At 36.4% G+C, this 19,383-nt stretch overlaps 1 protein-coding gene across 1 annotated transcript in view; it reads right to left on the bottom strand.

The window, feature by feature from the left end:
- Positions 1-19,383, bottom strand: part of Stim2 (stromal interaction molecule 2) — a 178,007-nt gene that overhangs the window by 11,092 nt on the left and 147,532 nt on the right. Inside the window, 7 exon segments of the mRNA XM_029565545.1 lie at positions 6,656-6,894; positions 7,113-7,213; positions 7,608-7,631; positions 7,987-8,154; positions 12,518-12,695; positions 13,414-13,591; positions 16,549-16,664. Of these exon segments, the coding sequence (XP_029421405.1) occupies positions 6,656-6,894; positions 7,113-7,213; positions 7,608-7,631; positions 7,987-8,154; positions 12,518-12,695; positions 13,414-13,591; positions 16,549-16,664 (1,004 nt within the window).

The raw sequence follows: 19,383 nt of genomic DNA, 5'->3' as shown, positions 1-19,383 counted from the left end.
AACTATGAAAGTCAGAAGAGCCTGGACCAAAGTACTCCCAGTTTTAAATGAATGCAGATGCCAATTCAGATTACTATACCCAGCCAAAATGTCTATTATAGTCAAAGGGGAAAGAAAAATCTTTCATGACATAAATAGGCTGAAAGAAATCGTCCACAAAACCAGCCCTTCAGAGAGTTCTGGAAGCAATACAAAGAGCGAAGAAAGGAATGACTATACCCAAGGGTTTGTGGAAAGAAATTTAATGAAGGTATAACTGTGGAAAAGTACAGCTATATCAAGAATGTAAACAGAAATAAAAATGACAGGACTCAATACTCATCTTTCATTAATAACTTTATATATTAATGGACTGAACTCCTCAGTCAAAAGACAAAGACTGTGAATGGATTAAGAAATAAAACCCATCTTTTTGTTGTCTGCAAGAAACTCATCTCACTTTCAAAGACACTATCCTAAAGTGAAAGGATGGAAAAAAATATACAAGCAAATGATACTGGCAAAACTGGATCTCCACTTACAGAAGAATGAAACTAAACCCCTATCTTTCACCCTGCACAAAAGTCAATTCCAAATGGCTCAAATACCTCAATGTAAAGCCTGAAACTCTGAAAATATTAGAAGAAAACACGGGCTAAGGAGCTGAACAGAGAGTTCTCAAAAGAAGAAGTAAAGATGGCTATAAAATCTCTTAAAAGATGTTCAACATCACTAATAATTAGGGAAATGCACATTAAAACCACTTTAAGATTTCACCTTACCCCACTCAGACTGGCTAAGATCAAGAAAACAAATGATACCAAATGTTGGAAAGGATGTGGGGAAAGGGGAACACTCATCCACTTCTGGTGAGGCTGCAAACTGGTTCAACCCCTACGGAAAGCAGAGTGGAGAACTCTTAAAAAACTACAAATGAACCTACCATTTGACCCAATTATACCACTCCTTGGCATATACCCAAAGAACTCATCTTATTGCAGAGACACTTGTACATCCATGTTTGTTACTGCTCTTTTCACAATAGCTACGAGATGGAAGCAACCTAAGTGTCCCTCAACTGATGAGTGGATAATGAAAATGTGGTTCATTTATATGATGGAGCAGTTATACCACTCCTTGGCATACACCCAAAGAACTCATCCTACTGCAGAGACACTTGTACGTCCATGTTTGTTGCTGCTCTTTTCACAACAGCGAAGAGATGGAAGCAACCAAAGTGTCCCTCAACTGACAAGTGGATAATGAAAATGTGGTTCATTATATCGATGGAGTTTTACTCAGCAGTAAAGAAAGATTAAATCATGAAATTTGCAGGTAAATGGATGGAACTAGAAACTGTTATACTAAGTGAAGTAACACAGACTCAGAAAAAAAAAATCAACATATGTTCTTCCTCATATGTGGACCCTAAAACCAGACTGTGATAAATAAGTATGCAACCAGACATAACTACAGGAACCAAGATAATTGAAAGGAAACAGGGAGATAAAGGAAAAGAAAGAACCTGAAAGAGAATAACAGTAGGAAACAGGCCTTAGTAAGGGAGATATGGATAAAAATTCAGTAAGTTTAAAGAAGGGGGGAGGGAAGGGTATACAAGGAACCTAGGGGATAAAGGGAAAGAAGGAGCTCAAGAGAGGTAGGACCATAGGAGAAGGGTATTAGTAAGGGAGAAAGGGGGGAAATAGGGACACCTTAAGTGGGAAAACCATGATGGAGGGGTGAGACAATGCGAGAGATAAACAATGCCTAGCTAGTTTCGAAAACCAGAGGGAACCATATCACTCCTACAACCTACTGACAAATTATACATAGCAGATCAAAAAATATATGTCTAGATAAGGTTTATCTGAGAACAACTGGTCTTCGCCCAAGATTTATCCACATGATACACAGTAATTAAAAGTACTAGACTGGTGGAACTAACCTTCTTGGGTGTTTAACAGACATACTTTGAGGCCTATAATAATTTGGTCAGAGGGACATAAAGGACAGCTTTTGCTCCTTGCCCTCCTGGGTCGACTAGTTCCAGGGGACTATGAACATCTCTCAAAATATCATATAATGGTGGTGGGTCACCTGTCCTCTTGATCAAGGAGGCTGAGAAGACCCCACCAGATGGACTTGAACCAGTGTCCAGTCTATAAAGAGGAGGGTCAACACAGAGGAATCATTTCCTCCATGCTTCCAAGCAAAGCCAACCATGATCGAGCAGGACCTTTGACTTATCTTCACATAGGCAGAACTGGTAAAAGAAAGGAGCCAGGGGCTCCTCCCAAGCCCATGTGACCCCTGAGGAACAGATCCTCAAATGACCTTAAGAGTAAAAATAAATTGGTTTATCTGGACCAACTGTATGGCCTTCAACACCCAAAAGGAAAGTATAACCAAAGATTAAAGGGGCCAATATAATTTCACAAGAGTCTGCATAGCTAAAGGCTACATAACGAGCAACAATGTCAGATAGGAGATACTTTCTTTTGAGTTGTTGGCCAGAGTCGCCAAAGGGACTCCCAGATAGTAACCCAGGATAGAACTGGGAAAATGAACAGCAGAACCCAATCTTATCCAAAGGAATATTGACAACTGATTGCTGCTAGATGAGCAGCTGACTCTCCTAAAACAAAGACCTCTAGATTGGCTGACTAGATTCACCAGAAGGGCAAGTAGTGGGGAATGGCTGCGGGTGCCAACAACACAGCAGACAATAGCAGGGGTATCAGAGTATAAGGGCTCTAGTGTGGGGAGGGAGGCTATGGGAGAGTGCTATCTGGGAAGTGGGTGTGAAAAAAAAATTCTGCAAAAAAAAAGATAAAGAATTCTATAGGAAGAATGTTCTTCCTAAAAATGTGAATGTGTTTCATAAGGGTAGCACTAAATATTTTACAATCTTTCATTATTATCAGCTAAGAACATGAAGTAAATATAAACTTGGAAAAGTAGAAATTTTTAAAATTCAATAGTATAAAATATAAGTACCTGAAATACTTTTTCACTGATGTATACATTTATGACCCATGTCATATATATGTATGTATATATACGTACACATGTGATGTAGAGCAAGACTAAATGCTCAGTTTTGTACTTTGTCTATATTACATGATACTGCATAATGCCTTATACATTTTCCCCATTAGAAAACATGGTATGTGTTCATATAGATAGATAGATGATTGATAGATAGATAGATAGATAGATGATTGATAGATAGATGATAGATAGATAGATAGATAGATAGATAGATAGAAATCATTTCTTTAAAATAGTCATGTGGCCCTTAATTTCATAGGAAAGAAAGTGATGAGCATTCTTAGTGGCAAATAATGTTATAACCTATTTGTTTCCACAAATGTTTCAGATGAGGTATCTTCAAATGAGTTTGGGAACACTTTTCTGAAACAATGTAAGCTGTTATTAGTTGTATGTTCTTGTGTAATTTACTGTTTTCAAAAGCCACTTACCTCCCAAAAGTTAAAGATAACTTTCAGTAAAATACGTATACAAGCCCTTTCTACCAGATCATCTTAATTTTACTGACTAAAAGGTCAAACTGCAAATAAAAAACAAAGTCAAATGTGGAAAAAAAATACATAAAAAGCAAAAAGAACAGTCTCAACTTTGTCACTGAAAAAGGTAAAGCTCTGGAGAAAGTATTTGTTAACACTCAAATATCCAGAAAATGTAAAGAACATTTCCCAATCAGAAAGGAGTCTTGGAGGGATCCATTGCAATAACAAGGAACTCAGAGAGGAAGAACTCCGAATGGCGAATGCCATCAATGAACTGCCACTGGCACTCATCTTGATTAGAAATCAAGGAAATAATGTTAGGAATTATAAGATATTGTTTCACACCCATTCAAGATGAAAAACCAGTAAATTAAATGAATACAGGCTCAGAGAACTCTCACAAACAGTGGGTATTCAAACCAACAACCACTGTGAAGGCAACTCGGCAGCGACTAGCAGGAGATACCTTTCCAGTGATCACAGTTCACTCCTAAGTGTCCACACAGAAACTCGGAGTTCTGTATAAGCAGATGAAGTAAGGATGCTTGTTTTACTACTGTTTCTAACAAGGAAAAAGCATAAAGAATCTCTCAATGGAAAAGGGGATAAACTATGTTTTTTAATACATGAGCTTATAGATTATATCAAACAGTATACTAAACTTAAGCATATAAACAAAAAAATTTGAAACACATTTTCAACAAAAGAAGTCACAAAATGATACACACAATTTGATAACATACATGTAGATGTTTTAAGCATGTAACAATGGTATATACTGCCATATATTTAAATGTATGTAACAAAAGCATATTCTAATAGGCTTTAAAATAATACACAACCGTGGAACAAAAGTGAATTGATGGTATTCATTTCAGAGAAACAAACAGCAAGACTTTTTACCTTTGCATTGAGTAGGCACATCATTTTCAGTACATATAAGTATATATAAAGGACTTTATACAAAGTTTGAAATAAACTGCTACTATAGTCCTACTCTAAAAACATTTATCAGATACTTAAAAACTGGGGAGAGCTCTGTGAGACTGAGGTCACTCTGATTGACACAGTAAGAGCCAGTCCAGCTGGGGCTACAGGGAGACCTTGTCTTAAAAAGACCAAAAAAAAAAAAAAAGAAAAGAAAGTGGAGGGGAACGCTATCCTCTGATCTACCCACAGTGCAATAACAGATGATATCTAATTTTCTTCACATAAAATCAGTATCCTTATGGGGGCTGGAGAGATGGCTTAGTGGTTAAGACACTGGCTGCTCTTGCAGAAGACACAGATTCGAATCCCAGCACCCACATGGCTGCTATCAACAGTCTGTAACTCCAGTTCCAGGGGATCTGATGCCCTCTTCTGATCTCTAAGGGCACTGCACAACATGGGTGCACTTACACACATTCAGGCAATGCACTCATACACATAAAATTAAATTTTTTAAAAAAATTAATCATTCTGTATACACTGTTAGAATCTTTTACTTTGCTCTTTACATATCACAAGCATATTTCCTTATCATTATTTCAAGCATAAACTTGACACACAGTCACATACTGGAACCACCCAGGAGGTATTTAAATGAAGCACTTCCTCCTACCTTTATCTTTACTCTTACTGCTAACAGCCTCTCAATCTAACAGGTCCAGCCTTAGGACCATTCTGCTTATTTTTTTATTATAAAAAATAAGCAGAATGGAGTACCACCCTGAGGCCACTGGGTGGAGGCAGAGCTCTCCAACTGTGGCACGAGTGAGTGGATTACAGCATTTCTAAAGCATAGGATATTCCAAAGCAACTCTTCACTTTTTCATATTTATACATATAAATGTCTGTGTATACAAAAGTCATTTAAACCTTATGGAAATAATTCACATTTAGTATAAGTGCTTTTATTTTAATGGGCAAAGAGCATTTGGCCACCCCAAATCCCCCAAAAGTGAATTTAAACCAATCATGGGAAAAATGTGAATTAGGGAATGCATCCTCAAGTACAACTCTGATCCATAATGATTACATATTTGAAAGAAAAGCTTTTAAAGAGTACAGGTTTCAAAAAATTCATGGATTTATAAATCAGTGTTGTATTTTGCAAGTTAAAGGGCATATAATTCAAATAAACAAAATAGACAAACTCAAACTGTGGAGCCAGCTTGAATCTAGACCCAGCTGAAACATCATTGCCTTGCAGCAGGGCATGGGACACAAGTGCGAAGGTCTTGGCCTCCTGTGCTCCCCAACCTATGATCTGCCCCTCTCACCTGTGTCCTCACTCACTGGCTCTATAAACTAGAGAATAATGTCAGAGAAATACAATGACACAGTAACTGTTGAGAATTAGCTGGCAAATTAAGGGCTTTATTTGATAAAAATTGTTTCATGTAGCCATTCGTCAGTCATAATGATGTATCTTTGCTATTTTTAATGCAGCTCCCTCATTTCAACTTAATTAGAAGTAATGGTTTAAAAACAAAATCCTATAACAATAAAAATTGCAAATTGATCAAGTATTATGTATATTTATTAAAAATATATGCATACTTATAAAGCAAGATATATAATATATACATAAAGAATATATAGGAATACCTCATATAGTACCCTCAAACAACAAGTCATTAGCAAAAAGAAAAGGCAAAAAATAAATTAAATTTTTGTCATAAATTTGAAAGTGCATCATTCCTAAAAGGACATGGTAGGAAGTGACTTTAAAAGTTATTTTTGAAAGAGATGCATCCTACCTCAGGAAACCGTTATTGAATATGTCAATTGTGTTGTAATGATATGCTTCTTCTAAGTATGTTGTTATTAAATAAATCATTTTTAAAAATTAAAAAAAAAAAAGTTATACCAGGGGGCTGGAGAGATGCTTCAGTGGTTAAGGGTAGGCTGCTCTTGCAGAGGACCTTGGTTCAGTTTCCAGCACTCACATGGCAGCTAACAACCATCCACAATTCCAGTTCCAGGGAATTCAACACCCTCTTCCACAGCCATTATATAACACAACACTTACATACATGCAGGCAAAACATTCATACACATAAAATAAAATAAGTAAAATAAAATAATGAAATGAAATGAAATAACATAAAATAAAATAAAAAAAGATAAAAGCTGTACCAATACTTTGTTGAACTCACCAGGAAACTGTGACACTATTGGAGGTGTATCTTCATCTAAGTCATCAACTCCTCCAGCAATAGGGTACGGTGGAATGGAGACTCTGGGCATCACCACCCAGCTATGCTCAGAGTAAAGAGAGGAGGTCAGGCTGGGGAGTCCTGAGTTGTGAGCTATCTGAAAGCCACAGATCTTCTCAATCTGCTGCCAGCGAAAAAGTCTTTCTCGTAAACAGGTGGTCAACTCAGAGAGGGCTTTCCTGAAAAGTCAAAAGGGAATTACTTATTGCATCAAAGTCTTTAACAGGGCACTAAAAGAGGCTACGACGCAAACAAACCATGGCAACTAACTGGTCTCAAGAAATTATCCAACTTTTTGAATTAGTGTGAACTATGTATGAAACATTATTAAATATACATTAACCATAAATTATACATCAACAAAATATCAAACAGGCAGGTAAAATAACATTCTTACTTTGCTTCCAGAATTTTGTGATCTACTTCGTCTAGTGAGGAGCTGTGTGCAACATGTAGAGTCCCAAAGACTGTGCTTCTCTTCTTTTTAATTTTTTCTGCCTAGAAATCCAAAAGGAGAAAAACACAGGTCTAGAAAAAGAATACCCATTTATTAACAAAGTTGATTTTGGTTTTGACTATATTAATAATCATGAAACCAATGGAGATTAGCCAAGACAGAGTCATGTTTTTGGAAAAAGAAAACAGGTGAAAAACAAAGCATGCTTTCCTAAGGCCATCAGTGAGATTTAAACACAGTTCCGGGGAACTTTTTTATTCTGTAGTTGAAAAAGACTCAAATCTTCTATTAAAACTAATACAAAAACATTAACCAAATCCTATGACAATAAGGTGTTAGTGAGTGATTTTTTTTTGGCCAGGATTCAGATAAAGGCTTACTCTTATTCCACACAATTTAATTAATGGCAAACATTAATTTCTAGTAACTACTAACCTGAATCAGATATGAAGCAGCAACCTGAAGGAGAAAAGCTCCGTATAAAACATTTATGATAATGATAATAATGATAAGTTCTAAAGGACGCTAAGGTCATTCTGAAAGCTGGGTATGTACTTCTCTAGATAAAGTAATTTTACTTCAAAGCCAATGATTACAAGTAAATTTACACAATAAACTCTAAGTTAATAAAGAACAAACCTGAAAAGTCTATCTGGACTAGATAAAGTAATTTTACTTCAAAGCCAATGATTACAAGTAAATTTACACAATAAACTCTAAGTTAATAAAGAACAAACCTGAAAAGTCTATCTGAGTCCCTCTAGGATGTAAACTCAAAAGCAAATTTAGTAAATTTTGAAATGAAAGAGAATACCTCATCCTTAGCGATAGCTAACTGCATTTCAGCATTTTGTCTTTTAATATTGTAGTACTGTACTTCTACTTCATGTGTTAGTTGAAGCCACTTTTGAAGCGCATCTGGAACAGACCAGCTGCTTCTCAGTTCAAATTCTTTTTCAGCCTTTTTTAGAGCCATGCGAACCTGGAAGGAAAAACAGACTGAAATAAATCTCATTACCAACATGAAAAGAAAAACCAATTTAATTATGCTCTTTACAAACATCTGTTTCAGTCACTAAATCTAAATATATATATTTTTAATTTATTTTTATTTTATGTGTTTGAATGTTTTGCCTGCTTGTATGTAAGTGTGCCCTGAATGCCCGATGCCCATGGAGGCCAGAAGAGGGCATCAATCCCCTGGAACTGGAGTTATAAACAGTCACTAGCTGCCATGTGGGTGCTAGGAACTGAACCAAGGTCCTCTGCAAGATCAGTCAGTGCTCTTTAACCACTGAGCCATCTCTCCAGTCTCAATATTTCCTATATTAAAACCAAGGTTAATTTTAAGTGGATCTGTTAAGTCACAGAGCATATACAGTTTTTTAAAAGATTTCTTTTTAAATTTTATTTATTATTTTTATTTTATGTGTATGCGTGTATTGCCTACATGTAGGTAAGTGCACCCATGTCATACAATGCCTGGGGAGGTCAGAAGAGGCTGTCAGATCCCCTTGGACTGGAGTTACGGACAATTGTTAGCTACCATGTGGGTGCTGGGATTCGAACTTGGGTTTTCTGCAAGAACAACCAGTGTTCTTAACTATTTTATAGTTAAGAAAAGTCAGGCTGAAGAGGAAATCTAGAGGATATACAAATTACTGATCACATTTTCCCCATCATGCATTTTTTAATCAAGTTGGATATGTTTAAGCTCAGGGGGCAAGCTCTTCTATTACTCCTCCTGATGTTCCCAGAAGTCCCTACTGTAGATCATTAACTAAAGGTTTATTTTAAAGTAATTTAGTTTTTCTTTATTTTTCATGATGCCCTCTGCCAGCTGTTTCTCACTGTTCTGCCTATTGATCAGTTTCACCTCTTCTGTTTCATCTGCTGCTTCTAATATACCAGATAGAAAGTAAAAAGCTTCAGTAGGTCATGTGTAAGTTTAAAAAAACAGATTCTGAACAAGAATTTACTTATTTCTCCTTAAAAATCTATGCACCTCCTTCCATGTAAGCAAGTATTCCTCCAACTTGCCCTTTAAGGGAGCCAGCCAAGAAATAAAGAAAATAAAATGGTTAGTGTATTAAGAATAGTAAGTGCTAAGGAAAAACACCTTAAGAAAAGCCTCAGTAAGAAAATGATACAGAAGGGGAGAGAACCTACTCTTGGAATGATTTACTGAAACCTAGACAGCACACAAATTAAAGATATGGGATGACAAATGATGGAATCTGTGCGTCTAACTCAAGACCTTCCGACAAAGGGAAGAGCGAGCTGTGGAGCGCACTGCTTCTAGTGTCCCATAACTGGAGATGGATTGTCCTCGAAAAGCTAACTAAGGTAACTGCAATACCACTCCTAAAGTGCAGAGGAATGTTTGATCTGAACAAACTCAACTGATTAAATAAACTTTCCCATGTGCCAGAATAAACTAAGAAGAGAACTACGCACAAACTTTTGATAAAGAAACAGAACAGCTGTCAGACAGTATGGAAAAATCTCTTCAAACTCCAAAATTTTAAAAACTTACAACAGGACACACAGTACATAAAAAAAGAAAAAAGAAAAAGAAAAACTTTATAAAGAGTTGGGACTTTAAAGATACAACTTTAAAAAAAAATAAGATTTTTCACTTCTAGGTACCACTTGCCTGGCATGATTCACTCACTGTGTAACGTACGTGGGACAATATGTGCTTAACGAGACAGTTGGGTAAGCTGTGTGGCGTTCCTGCTAACCTCTCAGGAAGAAAGAATTTGAGATCAGGTCCTGTGACATGAAATTCTGCATAATACCACAAGCAATGTCAGCAAAATGCTCACAAGATTTTAAAACTAAAAACTCTACATAATTTAAGTGTTCAAGGTAGTATACAGAGAATCTCAATATGTTTTATTCAAATTATTCTCCATACTCCTAAAAGATTTCATTTTCATAAATTTTTTAAAAACAATACAAACATTACAAACATATTTTATGTTGAAACTGTATTGTTGCATGAACTGAAGCTGACCAATGTTTACATGAACTGTTAAATGATGTCTCAAACTTGTGAAAATTGTGACTTTTCAATAATAGCAACTATTCAATTGTCTTCTCTGCTATTTTTTCATAAATTTGTCATTTGAATGAAGATTTAGCCCTTAGTTTGAATTACATTTGCTATTCATTACAATGGTCAAACATACTGGTACAACTGGACCATCATACTGTGACGACCATAGGGTTCACCAAGGTATGGAAAGCACTCTATGCCAAAACCTCAGATTAGAATGCTCATGAAAGAATCACTGTGAGGCATTACCAGTTAACCACTGTTATCAAGGCAGCTAACAGTTACTGGGGGAAGGAGACACATTTTCTTCAGTGGTGCAGACACTGGTGAGAAGTCTGTGCTCTGTAAATAACCCTTTACCCAGGACCCTCTAAACAACCCTGATGAGACTCGCTGGGTCATCAAAATAAATAAATAGTCATGAAAAAAAGGGGATAGAGTGGGAAGAGGAAGGGTGATCAGCAAGGGCAGAAGAGGAGAGGGTAATGGGGATGGGTATATGACAGAATGCATCACACACACACACACATATATTATATATAAAGCCTCATCCTCTGCACATTTTAAAAAGAGAGAATGGGAGACTTTTTACAGTAAGCCATAATGAAATCTATTAAGCATAATAACATATTTAATAAAAAGAAAGAAGCACTATTATTAGTTCTTTCTGACTTGTTCCTCTCATAGGCAAAAAAAGTTAGACTATAGGCTAACAAGGCTTAGACACTCTGGTAGGAACAGGCAGGGAGTTCGCACAGAGCATACCCAGAATATCTAGTTTTTGGATACCACATAATGTTGGTGAGGCCTTTGTTATTAATTCCTTGATTCTTCCCTGCATCCTGTACAGAAAAGGTATGCCAGGAAGTGGAGCATAAGTGAAAAATATGCCTGAGTCAATTATTATAAAAAAAAAAGTCGAAGTTCAGTCAGAATGACAACCCGGAAGAAAACAGCAATGCACAGCATATACTTCCCCATAAGTTGCCATCAAAACCCATCACATAGTTCTTATATTTTACTTAACAATCAATCAAGAAGGCAACAGTGCACAAACCAAAAGAGAAAATATTTAGGTTCTTGTCCCAATCCTCATTTTGTTTCTCAGTTCCTCACTAAGTACATGGTCAAAGTCAGAAAAAGGAAATGGCATCATGAACACAGAGGTTCAAGCAATGTGTTTTGAAGACTGAGGGTGGGGGCCACAGGACAAGAAATGCAGGCAGCCTCTGGAGTGAAAAAAATAAGGAAGCAGACCCTCCCAAACAGCCTGCAGCAGGATCACAGTCCTGCAAGACCCGTTTAAGACTCTGATCTCAAGAATTTTAAGATAATAAATCTATTTTATTTATGCCACCAAATTGACAGTAATTGTCTATGCAGGAATAGGAAACTGATACATAGGCATATAATTCTTTCAAAATGCTGCCTTCTCCTTAGGACTGTGAAATGTCTGAAAGCCTACTGCTGAGTAACTGAATAGGGGACATAGACATTAGGAAGGACATCTTTGCAGGGAATTTAGAAAGTTTTAGCAGATTATGTTCTAAGACCATTTAACAGGTCTCAAATGGATGCCTGATAGAGATTCTTTACCTCTGCAGTCTTTATCTTTACAGGAACTCCAAACTAGATGTAATTTATTTTACTAGGTGACAATTAGAAACGAACCATTCTAGAGATGCTCAATAAGCACCTCATATGTATTGCAAACAATGAATACAGCATGAAATAAGGTTTTGTCAAAGAATGAACAAGATGGTAACTTCACCTTTCAGTTACCACTTTGTTAGTGCAATGTATGAATTTTGATTAATGCTAACAAGATGATTCTTCTATTAACAAAAGAACAGTATACAATGAAAATAAATGCAGAAGGGACTGGAGGGAGGGAAAGAGGGAAGGAGGCAAGGAGGGAAGGAGAGAGGGAGGGAGGAAGGGAGGGAGGGAGGAAAAAGACAAAGAAAAAAGAACAACAACAAAAACCCTGGCTCCTCAGAGTAGCAATGCAAACATTCTAATACATACTTCTTTAAAAATATAAGCACCCTCAGGGGCTGGAGAGATAGTTCAGCGGTAAGAGCACTGGCTGCTCTTGCAGAGGACCCAGATTTGGTTACCAGCATCCACATAGTGGCTAACAGTCTGTAACTCAAGTTTCAGGGGATCCAATGCCCTCTTCTGACTTCCATGGCCATTGCAGGACATGGATGCAATTACACATATGCAGGCAACACATTCATACACATAAAATAAAAGTAATAAATAATATATAAGCAAGCACCTGCTCCAGTTCCTGCTCCGCATATTGGCGTCGGCTCAGCTCACACTCCGCGCCCTCCCGTAGCTCTCTCAGGCGACAAGCCTCCTCCTTGGCATAACTGATCTCATCCATCATTTTGCGTTCCAGATTTTGCTTTTCTACAGCAACATTTCTGTTTTCTTCCTGTGCCTTTTCAAGTCTTAGAGAACAATGAAAATTCCTCAGAAAAGTTTCTAAAATTTCATTTTTAAAAAAGAAACAAAAACTATTTCATACAATATAAAGATATTTTTCATCTGCGTTCACAGCATTTCTATTAATCTTAAATTTGGGTAATAATGTTAGGCAACCTAATATACAGCTATTTTTTTGTTTTCTTAACCTCAAAAGACAAGGACATCAGGAAAACACTCTCACCAAAGAAAACTTTAAGAAATTCATAATAATTTAAATTAGGTTTAAAGTAAAATTCCTAAGTTATATTTATACAAGTGTGATTATAATATTTTTCTGAAAATATAAAATTGAATGAGCATACATTCCTAAAACAGGTACTAATCTAAATGTTAAACATTCACGTAACTTTTTGAGACAGGGTCTCCCTGTAGCCCTGCTGTCCTGGAACTCACTATGTAGACCAGGCTGGCTTTGAACTCACAGAGATCCGCCTGCCTCTGCCTCCTGAGTGCTGGGATTAAAGGCATACACCACCACGCCCAGCTTCATGGAACATTTTTATAAACTGTATTTCTCCACATAAATGACAAGAGTTTTTATTTCATTTTGGGTTTTTTGAGGCCCTGAACTCGCTGTACTGCCTATGACCTTGACCCAATCCTCCTGCCTCTACCTTCCAAGTGCTGGAATGACAAGTATGAGCTACCATGGCCAGGTGAGTAAAGATGTTTTAAAGTTACCTCTCTTGTAAATCCATTAGACTTTGCTCTGCAGTTTGTAGACTCTCTAAGTCTTTCATCATTTTTGCAACATGCTCTTTTGATGTCTTATTTTGTGTATAAGCAAACCAACACCCTCCAACACCAATTACTATAGATACTGTGAGAATAAAATCCTTCATCCAGTTATGAGGTGGGCCTATGAAGAAACAGCAAACAGTTAATCTTTGAGTGTAATACAATGTAAATGCACAGAAAAATAGCAGAAACCTTAAACCAACCAAACAAAACTAAAGTTCTTCTTCCCCATATACAAATTATAGCCTTTTAAAAATTCTTTCTTCAGCCAATCAATAAGCTTACTTGCACTATCTGATATAGGGACCTGAAGAAGGGCAGAGATGAAATGTACATGGTCACACCAGGTCACTGATGATGGTAGGGTAGTAACAAAGTCATGATGCCCTTTAAATAACAGTATTTCCAAACCCACACAGTTAAAGCAGACCCCCAGGGAGTAAAGGAAGTTATAAAAAATGCCATCATCACCCTAACTCTTTCCTTCAGTGAGGCCACTGAGATACAATCAATCACCAGAAAGCACTTTCCCTAAGCATGTAGCTACATAATTAATTATGTTCATCAGTCCTCAATGTTGGAGGATACGCCCCTGAAGTAGTCATCTGACTATATTTTGTTCACTTGGGGGAGGGAGGTAGGAGATTGGGTTGGATAAGGTGTTACTAGTACCTCATGGTAGAGGTCAGGGAAACTACAGAGCATCCTGCAACTCACAGCACAACCTCTTCCCCACACACTCTTTCAGTAACAAAGAATTATTCAACCCACCAGGTAAACAGGCTGAGAAGCCCTGGGATCAGTGGTCACAGCAAGCACTGTAAGTCAAGTGGCCACTTGCCTGAGATACAGGGGTTAATGAAGGGGAAGTTCAGGATTTTCTTCCCTAACCCACCAGGCATAATTGGTAGCCCCTGTACTGTGTCCAATGTAAGGTGGAGAGCACCAGGGTTACTGTCTTCAGTGACATAAACCATAAAAACTAGTATTCAAATATTTTAACCTAGCCTTAACTGTCAACATATACCAATTTTCCAGGGACTCTAGAAAAGAGACACATGACTGCTAATATATTACTTTAATGTTCTAAAGAAATAGAAGTGATAGTGATAAACTACTTAAACACTCAGGATTCTAGTAGGAAGATATTTTGCATGCTTGTTAAAGTGAAGAACTCTACAGAACTTCCAAGTTGCTAGGCTGACAAGGCTAGGATTCATCTGTGTTTGTCATTTATTAGAGATTCCCAGTGCTCCCTATTTCCAGAGCACACACCCTCACCTATGGTAGAGGGGATGCACTACTGGCAGCTTCAGTCTCCAAAGATTTGTCTCTAGTTTGCTCCCAACTGGGAGGCTCAGCTCAGGCTTTACTTCAACTATGAGCCCTAGTCTCTGACTGTGCCTGAAATATAATCACCAGGAATACAATAAACAGACAAGTCCATTAAGCTCCAAATTCCATTAAGGACCACAAATAGGAGAGGAGTTTAATGAAAATTCCTTTAAAATGTATCTGTTTGACAACACTGTTTTTTTTTTAAATAAAATCTAACATGGGTATTGGATTATGGTACTTATTCATTCAACTAATAATTCTAAGACAAACATAGTTAAAAGAAATGCATCATTAACTTCTTAACTGGATTGTTTATTAAAATACGCACTTCTAGCATTTTTTAGAACAGTTTGATTTCTTTTCAAATGACTTAATAATGAATGACATTCTATGAGTTAGAAGCACCTTGTTCCCAGATTTGTAAAGGAAATATATTCTTGACTAACTTGTATGTAGACAAAAATTCTAGTGCCTTATTTGTTTTGGGTTTTTTTTTTGTTGTTGTTGTTATTTTGTCTTTTTTTCCCTTGGTGCTAAGGATGAAACCCAGAACCCGTTCTACCACTGAGTGAAATCCCCAAACTCTGCACAAAAATTTTATACCTTAATTCCTATTTTCACCAATCATTTCCTTGAAAACAAATGAAAATTTCACAGAAGACAATCAACTAATTGATTCAGTCAAGAACTCGGGAAAAGGTTAGTAAGGGGACCCCATTTGTGGAATACATTTTCAGCAACTCTCTACTTCTTAGACTTGTAATGTCCACCAACTCTCACGAAGAGGAATTCCAGCTGTTTCACCAACTGCTCACTTAGCTCCAGACCAAAAAAAAAGCAAAAAACCCATGAGCAGAATTAGGTAATCATTCAATCATTCCAGCCACCCTTTTTAGAAGAGCCACCCCTAAGACAGTATCACAGAATCCTGGAAGTCTTCCAACTCCACAATCCAGGTAGAAAAAAAACATTAGTTTACTAAGCTGTATGTCAATCTGTGAAAGACATTTTTCTTGTATCAATTTTGTGCCTCTGCTTTGGCTTCTGAAACAATAAAATACAGTCTTTCTAAAATACATACCATTCAAGCATTTTCTCCTAAAGCTTTCTAAAATTTGAATTAAATAAACACACTAGACTTCTCTTTGGGGGGGAAAGAGCATACTTGCAAGGTAAAAATAATGTAAATGTAAACTGACCTACAACTTTCTTAAACATTCCTTTCAAATTCAGCAAATAACAGTATCTACCTGTGTTCCAACTAGAATAGTACTGTTACTTTATAAAGCTTTGAGTAGGTCTTTGTTTCTGATCTCTACCTAAAAAGTCCTTTTCTTGATGACTAATGTTATTGTTAGGAGTTACTACTCAGTACCACAAGAATAGTTACATTGCCACATTCTAAAAGGTTCTTGAGTGATATCCAGCTATAATAACATAACGTCAACAGTATTACAACAACCCAAACCTTTAATTCTCAAAATTCTAGTTATCACCTAACCATAGTTTTATAGATTTCTACATTAGTAACTAGCTTTGAAGATCTATATTCATGTTTCCTTGGCAGAAAATCTCAACCTATAAAGCATTCATTTTAGGATTATATTACATTTCCTTTTCAATTAGTAAATGGTTCTTCTTACTGGTCTGCTATCTCTCTTATATTCTCCTTCCTTAAATAATACAGAGATAGCCAAACTATGCTACTGTATCATACTCTGAATTAAGACAGATACTAACGTGTCAGAGGTCCAAACAAAACCACATCCAGTGCTTTGAGTTGAAGTTTCTGTCTGTGACTTCGGTCGCTGATTTTCAACTGGTAAATCATAAATGAAGTTTCATGTACTGCTATCCTGTCCATTTAAAAAAATACACACACACATATGTAATAAGTGAAAGTATCACTAGTATAAGAATTTAACATATGGCAACATAATCTTTTACATACCAGTGATGATCACTATTAGGAAAGAGCTCATCTGTGTTTAATAAACAAATGGTTCAGAAATCCTTTAATGAAAACAGTTATTGAAAGACTTCTATATGCTAACAGTTTAGTTGCTATATTGATGAAATGCTTTCTGAAGTTACTTCTTGCTATAATTTATTGTAATTCAGAAATTTATAAACCTGAAAAGTATTTTATAATAATCAATGATGGCATTTTACAGTCATTTCACAAAGAACAAAAAAACTGTTAAGTAATTTACACAACCTTAGCAGACTTTAAAAACAGTTCTTGCTTTAGCTGCTTTTCTTGGGTATTATCTCAAAAATCGGTATCATTACTCTCTTAGCCACTAATCTGTTGAAAATGAACAAAGTATACCAAAGCTCTATGTGAAAAGTAAGACGCCTTCCTGCGCTGGGCTGGGTGGGTAGATGGATTCATGTTATAAGCAGCTCCAAACCATGTTATTTGCAATGAAGAAAGCAGGCAGGGGACAAAGAGCAAAGGAAAAATGAGATAAAATCACCTTGTTTGGAACTACAAATCCAGACAGACCAGTACTCAAATAAGTATCCTTAACAGCAAAATATGATGTCAATAAAAAGCTTATAACAAAATGTAATAATGTTAATGTAATTAATAATGACAAAAACAATGTCCTAAGCAAATGGATTAATTACTATTTGGCAAAACTATAAAATAACTATAGTTATCTCCATTTCACAGATGAAGTTTAATTTCCCAAATGTTATACAATTAGTAAGAGATATGGTAGAAATACAAGTTAAAATATGCATTATCCAAAAACTACTCTGAACCTTTCATTTAGGAAGATGTTTGTACCTCTGAGTATGGAAAAATTACAGGAACTTGCATAAGGCTTCTATAAAACTTTGTATTGCAAAGAACTCTTTAACACTCCCTTTAAATTGCCTCCTTTACAGCCAGGAGTGATGGCACATGCCTGTAATCCCAGCAATTGGGAGGCAGAGGCAAGCAGATCTCTGTGAGATCAAGGCCAGCCTGGTCTACATAGTGAGTTCCAGGACACCTAGAGCTATGGGGAGACCCTGTCTCAAAAAAACCCAAAAAACAACAACAAAAAACCCAAAACAAATAAAACCATCACCATGGATCCCTTTCCTATTATAACCAAACATGAAACTTATTAAGTTGACTGAAGGGGCCAAAATTATGTCTCAATCTCTGTATTCCCAAAGCCTAGCATAGACCTTGGCAAAGGTATAAATTGATAAAATGTTTGCATAGTAGCAGAATAAATGTATGGATGGACATATGCATGGGTTATCAATACTCCCATGGAGTAAATTTAAGATAATAAACGATGGTAAAAAGGAGACTATACCATAGAACTTTATGCAAGGCTCAGTATGAGCCTTATGGTGGAAATGATTCGACTTCAGTGGGCCAGAATATCAGAGATGGCCAAGGAGGTCAGAAAGGAAAGAGGGATGTATCATCTAAGAGAACCTTACTATGAACTCCAAGAACAATTACAGAAACAGAAAGTACAATAAAAATCCAAAGATAATCACTATAGCTAACATAAAACTAACATAATTTGGGCTATTGATAACAATGTGTAAGTATTTTAAAATCACAAAAAGATTTTAATGCTTAAAGCATGAAATGTTTTGAACTTGGGGTTATATAAGATTTTGGAATGTCTGTATATACTCAATGAGAGAGCTTTGAGATAAGACCCAAATATTTAACAATTAAATTACATTTAATATACACTTACCAAAGCCTAGAGGAAACTTTATTAATATTTTTGATGCACCTGCCCTTTCACCATGACCTGTCACATACGGTCAGGTGTGGAATTTTATATGTATGATCCTATGCTAATATTTAAATGTTTCAGGTTATGCAATATTTTAGAATATGGATCTTCAGATAAAAGATTCTTAACCTAGGGGCTGGAGAGATGGCTCAGCGGTTAAGAGCACTGACTACTCTTGCAGAAGACCCGGGTTCAATTCCCAGCACCCACATGGTAGCTACAAACCATCCTTAACTCCAGTTCCAGGGGAATCCTAAGCCCTCTTCTGACCTCTGTGGCATTGCACGACACGGGTGCACTCACATACATGCAGGCAATACACTCATACACACAAAATAAAAATAATAAATAAAATTCAAAAAAAATATTCTTAACCTATAATGTTCTATAAGTAGGCCACCTATCTTGGAATGTATAAAATATTTTCTTAGACATTCTTATAAGCTCTTCTATCTATACATATACAAAGGAAGCTTTGCATCTTACACAGTAACTGAACTTCGACTGAAACTGAACTGTCACTACCATACTAAAGGAGGCCAAGATAGACCATTATGACTGCTTTCCCTTCTTCACCCAGAAGGGCTCAGGTGGGTGAACTGAACATTTCTACATTTTTCACTTTTGCTCACAGTAACATATTTACTATTAAAACAAAAACAGGCTTGATAAGCATATGACGTCGCTCACAGTTCTGTCAGAATCTGAATCATTTATGATAACTTCTATTTAGCCAAAAAGTGTCTGTACCATTTATTAACCAAAAAACATGGATTAGCCTACTTAATTTCATGTTACCATTATATAAACTTCC

This window comes from Nannospalax galili, unplaced genomic scaffold (assembly GCF_000622305.1).
Source record: "Nannospalax galili isolate Female #2095 unplaced genomic scaffold, S.galili_v1.0 scaffold777, whole genome shotgun sequence".
NCBI lineage: Eukaryota > Metazoa > Chordata > Mammalia > Rodentia > Spalacidae > Nannospalax > Nannospalax galili.
The sequence above is the reverse complement of the archived record's forward strand: the minus strand, read 5'-3'. Positions and strand labels throughout refer to the sequence as shown.